General features: G+C 39.4%; 1 protein-coding gene across 1 annotated transcript; it reads left to right on the top strand.

Annotated features, from left to right (window-relative positions):
• Positions 1-775: 775 nt before the first annotated feature.
• Positions 776-4,303, top strand: LOC100856944 (MKI67 FHA domain-interacting nucleolar phosphoprotein-like). Its single transcript, NM_001254830.1, is given in 9 exon segments — positions 776-912; positions 1,023-1,147; positions 1,255-1,378; positions 1,485-1,540; positions 1,625-1,672; positions 1,749-1,846; positions 2,815-2,884; positions 2,958-3,068; positions 4,063-4,303. Coding segments are annotated over 8 exon segments (648 nt in total). The 5' UTR covers positions 776-912; positions 1,023-1,057; the 3' UTR covers positions 4,114-4,303.
• Positions 4,304-4,702: the final 399 nt, after the last annotated feature.

Genomic DNA, 4,702 nt, shown 5'->3' with positions numbered 1-4,702 from the left:
ACGAAATGTCTATCTAGACAAAGTGTTTGTCCATATTTGAAGGTAAAATTGTAATAATTTAGACAGGAGGAGTATATTTAATTATCAAAATCAGACCCTCTTTGATACATCTCTTCGATGACAATGACTAATATGCAAGCAGTCATTAGATGCAAGCGTGTAAGCAGTCCTCTTGGTTCGTTAGATTTAGATCCAACCGTATGTATAATCGTGGCTTGTTAGAAACTTTTTATAAAGCTACACGAGGTGGTGGTGTGATGATTTAAATGTTAAGTATAGCATACAGTTAGATCTAGATCTAACGGATCAAGAGAGCTGCTTACACGTTTGCACATAATATCTGCTTTCATATTAGTCGGTCCCCTCTTCGATATCATCTTAAAAAATTTACCAAATAGATGGCTCCTCTACTAGCTACTTCCTAAAAGGAAAGAACTGTCTTCCGAAATCGAGCTAAATTAGAAGGCCAAAAAAAGGCTTATCTGTCTCTCTCCCGTTCTCTCCTTTCCGGTAGCTAGGAAGAAATGTGTCTCTAACTAAATGGAGTGTTTCTTCTTCAAATAAAGAGGAAAGGTTGTTTTAATCTTTCCTTGTCTCGCTAGTTTGAAGAGTCGCGAAAGGTCCAACTTAACCACAACCAACTAGACCCAAGGACCGCATATCCTGTAAATGTACTATAAAATAAGCAAGCGGCCCATAAGTCTTTCTAATTTTGGGCCGCGGCCCAAGACATCCGCCGCAGGTCCATCAATACTACCCTCGCACCGGAATGCCCAAACCCTAACCCCTCCTTCGTTTGCCCATCCTCGTGACGGCTCCTCGCCAGTCGCCTCGTCTCTCCCTGCCGCGTCGCCTCCAGTTCCGCCTCCGCCGCGCCTCCCGCCTCCGCCGCGCCTGACGAACGCAGTATAGGTACGGGAAGCCCACCGAATCTCTCAGTTCCATTTGACCCTCCTTGAGGTCCTCCCGCGTTGGTCTGATTGCCACCCTCGCTGACTCTCGCGAACGGCGGCGTCCCGCAGGACTGTGCAGGTAGAGAGGAGGAGGGTCCGGCGAGATGGGGATGCGAGATAAGAAGCGGAACCAGAAGCGAGTGCTCGCGCGCCGTACCGCGGCACCGCGCCCAGGCGAGGGCAAGGATTTCCTGGTGCGTGGTTCTCACACACCATTCCTGGGTTTCCGTGAGATTGGAAAAATAGGTCCATTTTTTGTGCTAATCCTTGGTGGTGTTGTTGCGTCTTGCGCTTGGTGCAGCCGCTGGAAGGAGGCCCCGGTAAGAAGCATCTGAAGGTGCAGCAGCCTGAAGAGCCCGAAAACACAGCCACAATCGTCTACATTGGGCATATCCCCCATGGTTTCTACGAGGACGAGATGAAAGGTATGTTTCCTTCCATTGGTGGTGAAATATTAATGCGACATTAAAGTGCTGGATGCACGAGTCATTGTGCTAAGGCACTCTTTTGTTGCTGCTGCTATTGTTGCAGGGTTCTTTAAGCAGTTTGGGGATATTAAGAGGCTTAGGATCGCTCGTAACCGCAAGGTATGTTTAGAATGGCACATGCCATGATTTCTGTGCTATTTTTTTTTGGTGAGCCCATAACTTATGGTTTCATGATATTTTCAGACAGGAAAGTCCAAGCACTATGGATTCATTGAGTTTGAGAACCCTGCTGTAAGAACCTTATTTCATATCTAATTGCAGCAAATGTATGCTATTTGCTGGTTGCTAATGTGCTTTGGTGTAACAGGTGGCAAAGGTCGTAGCAGATGAGATGAATAACTATCTCTTGTTTGAGCGCACCTTGCAAGTTGCACTTGTTGAGCCAGAGAAAGTTCATCCTAAATTGTAAGGCTCTCTAAGTGCCTATTAGATTTGACTACTATATTCTGTTTGTTTTTGCGCTTATCCTTATAATATGGGAGAAGTAGAATTGATTTTCCATGTAGTCTGGGTTTTAATTATTCAGATAAGCTTGTGGTGTGAGAAGACATGGGCACAAATGCATTTGATGTGACATTGGTTATCAGAAGTGACTTTTAGCTTTTCAAAAAGCACATATATCTGTTGAAATTAAAACGTAACATGGACTTCTGAAACAAATACTAAAACATTTAGTTGGTTGAGATGATAATAACCAGTGTTAATATTTTTGTGTTAACAAAAAATACGGCTTGAATTTCTTACACTTTGCATGTATGACTTTGTGCACCAATCAACTAGGTGCCTGAGTTGTCAAGTCGACGTTATGTACTTGCATTGGATGGGTGTATATGTTTGTCTTGGATGATGGGACTGCAACTTCAAATAAAAAACTAGAGCTTAGGGAATAAAGTTTTAGATGAGGACATAATCTGACATTTTAAGGAAGTGTTCTGGTATCCTTGTTCTTTTTATGTGCTTGCTTGATATGGAACCTAGCACTTTAGCTGTAGTCTGTACAGAAATATAGTTGCATATCTATTTAAACTTTGTTGATGTACTTGCTCTGATCACAAATATAAGTTCATCGAGGGTTGTCTCAACTTAATTTTTTAATGTTCGACTCCCAATATCTAAAATTTTATATATTTAGCACTAGGTTTGTATTACCATATTCATTACGAAAATATTTCTCATTTAATAAGACTATTTTATAAGATATTGATAATCAAAGTGTCATTGGATTGTAGCCCTGATGACTGTTGTCCAAAACTTAATGGATTTATATTTGTGATCTGAGGAAGTAGCTCAGAGTTGTGCATGCTGTCTGTTTCTTTGTTTTTGTCTAGACTTTAAAATTGGATTGAAATGCTTTTGGCCTCAATTTTGTACAGATGGAAAGGGGTGCGAAGGGGATTTATACCTGTTGATCGAGTAGCAATTGAACGGAAGAGACACAACAAGGTAATTTGTTGCTAAGTGCTAGCTACAATTGTAGCTTAATGTGCATTGCACTGAATAGTTATATTGTCACCAGGATAAGACTGTAGCAGAGCACAAAAAGATGGTTGAAGGAATTGTAAAGCGGGATGGAAAGCGTCGCAAAAGAATCAAGGCAGCTGGTATTGACTATGAGTGTCCAGCTCTTGTAAGTAAACCTTTTGTTGCTGCTTTCAGTTTATTTAATGGCATCTCTTGATAACATATCCAAATGCAGCAATCTGAGCTGCTTGCTGCTGCAGCACCCCAGCGGCTACTGTAGAAACTGAGCAGCTGCTGCTGCAAAAGTGCAGCTGATCAGGGTTTAAATTGATGCTTTAAATTTAAGTATTTAGTTCAAAACATCATACTAAATCTGTGGGATTTGGATCTCACTACGTTTCATAACAGGATATATAGTCCTTACAAGTTACATCCTTGATAGCGGTTAGGATAACTTTTGCACAAGCCTGTTTTAGTCGTAATATCATAACAATGCTATTATCTGCCGTTTATTAATCTTTGCCAATTGAAGATGTGGGTTTGTATGTTCTAGTTTTTATCTGGACTTTGAAATACTATGTAAGAAAGGTTGTTAATGAAAATTGTTCTAACATTAACTAGGAGAAAACATGGCAGATACAAATTTCTTATGCAAATGGAATTGAGTTCTTGTGGGTTGTTGCTTTTCACTCGTGAAAAAGGGTCTTAAGTGGCAGGTTGACTTAGTTATTAGCAACAGTAGTACTTTTTGGAAAGACTAATGGATCTCTCCCCTTGACACGATGAAGTGTGACTGTGACCTGTTGGTTTGGAGTTCAGAATAATTGTGCTTGGCTTGGAGTTAGAAATCTTAAGCCTTAAAATCCAAAAGAAGGCACGAGAAAGTGCTTTGTTATCACATTATTTGCTACCTTTCCAACGTTATGATGTTTGCTGCCTATTGATGTTTCAATTTTCTCGTATAAATTGCAAATAGAAAATAGGATTACTAGTTCAGTTTTGTTGTTGTTTATTTTCAGTAGTTTGTTAGTTCACTCATCTAAGCCATGTGATCCTATTTTTTGGTAGGTTGTGATCATTTTTTTATCATTCTGGATACCTACCTTCGTCGTATTATATATTTCTTATAATGTCTGCTATGTTCTTGGTTACTTGGACAGATAGGGAGCATTCAACCATCAGCGAAAAAGATCAAGTTCGATGAGGCATAGTATTTTATTCTAATGGGCTGTTGGATCCTTAGTAGACGAGGCGGTGGAATGGTTGAGCAATATATTCACCTTTTGAGGAGACGGCAGACAACTATGTATTTCACTTTTGAATTTCTCTATGTTTTATGAATGACACCGACACAGATGTTACAACTTAAGTATGAAAATGCAATGGGCGATGTGTTCTTAATTTGCCCTTGGAAGGTTCCATATAACAATGTGTTCTTAATTCACTTGTTCGTTATATTTATATACTGTGCTGCATCAATCGATGAAATTCGACATCATAGTAAAATCTATTGTCTCGTTAAAGTGTCAGGGGGGTTAGGGTTTAGGGTTTTTAATACAAAATATTTAGGCATTGTATCTCATCAATATTGAAAGATACTAAAATAAAATAGTCTTTCTATCTAGCATGGTAAATTTATCTAACCCAACATAATTTTATTACAATTTTAGCATTTTAATTTATATAGAACACTTTTAATAATCTAGGTTCACATGTTATATGTTAACGAGTTTTTCATCGGGTAGTAGATATTGGATAAGAGAGAACAACCATATGCACATCATATCTGATGGTGCACAT

Source organism: Zea mays, chromosome 4, assembly GCF_902167145.1.
Source record: "Zea mays cultivar B73 chromosome 4, Zm-B73-REFERENCE-NAM-5.0, whole genome shotgun sequence".
Taxonomy (NCBI): Eukaryota; Viridiplantae; Streptophyta; class Magnoliopsida; order Poales; family Poaceae; genus Zea; species Zea mays.
The sequence above is the reverse complement of the archived record's forward strand: the minus strand, read 5'-3'. Positions and strand labels throughout refer to the sequence as shown.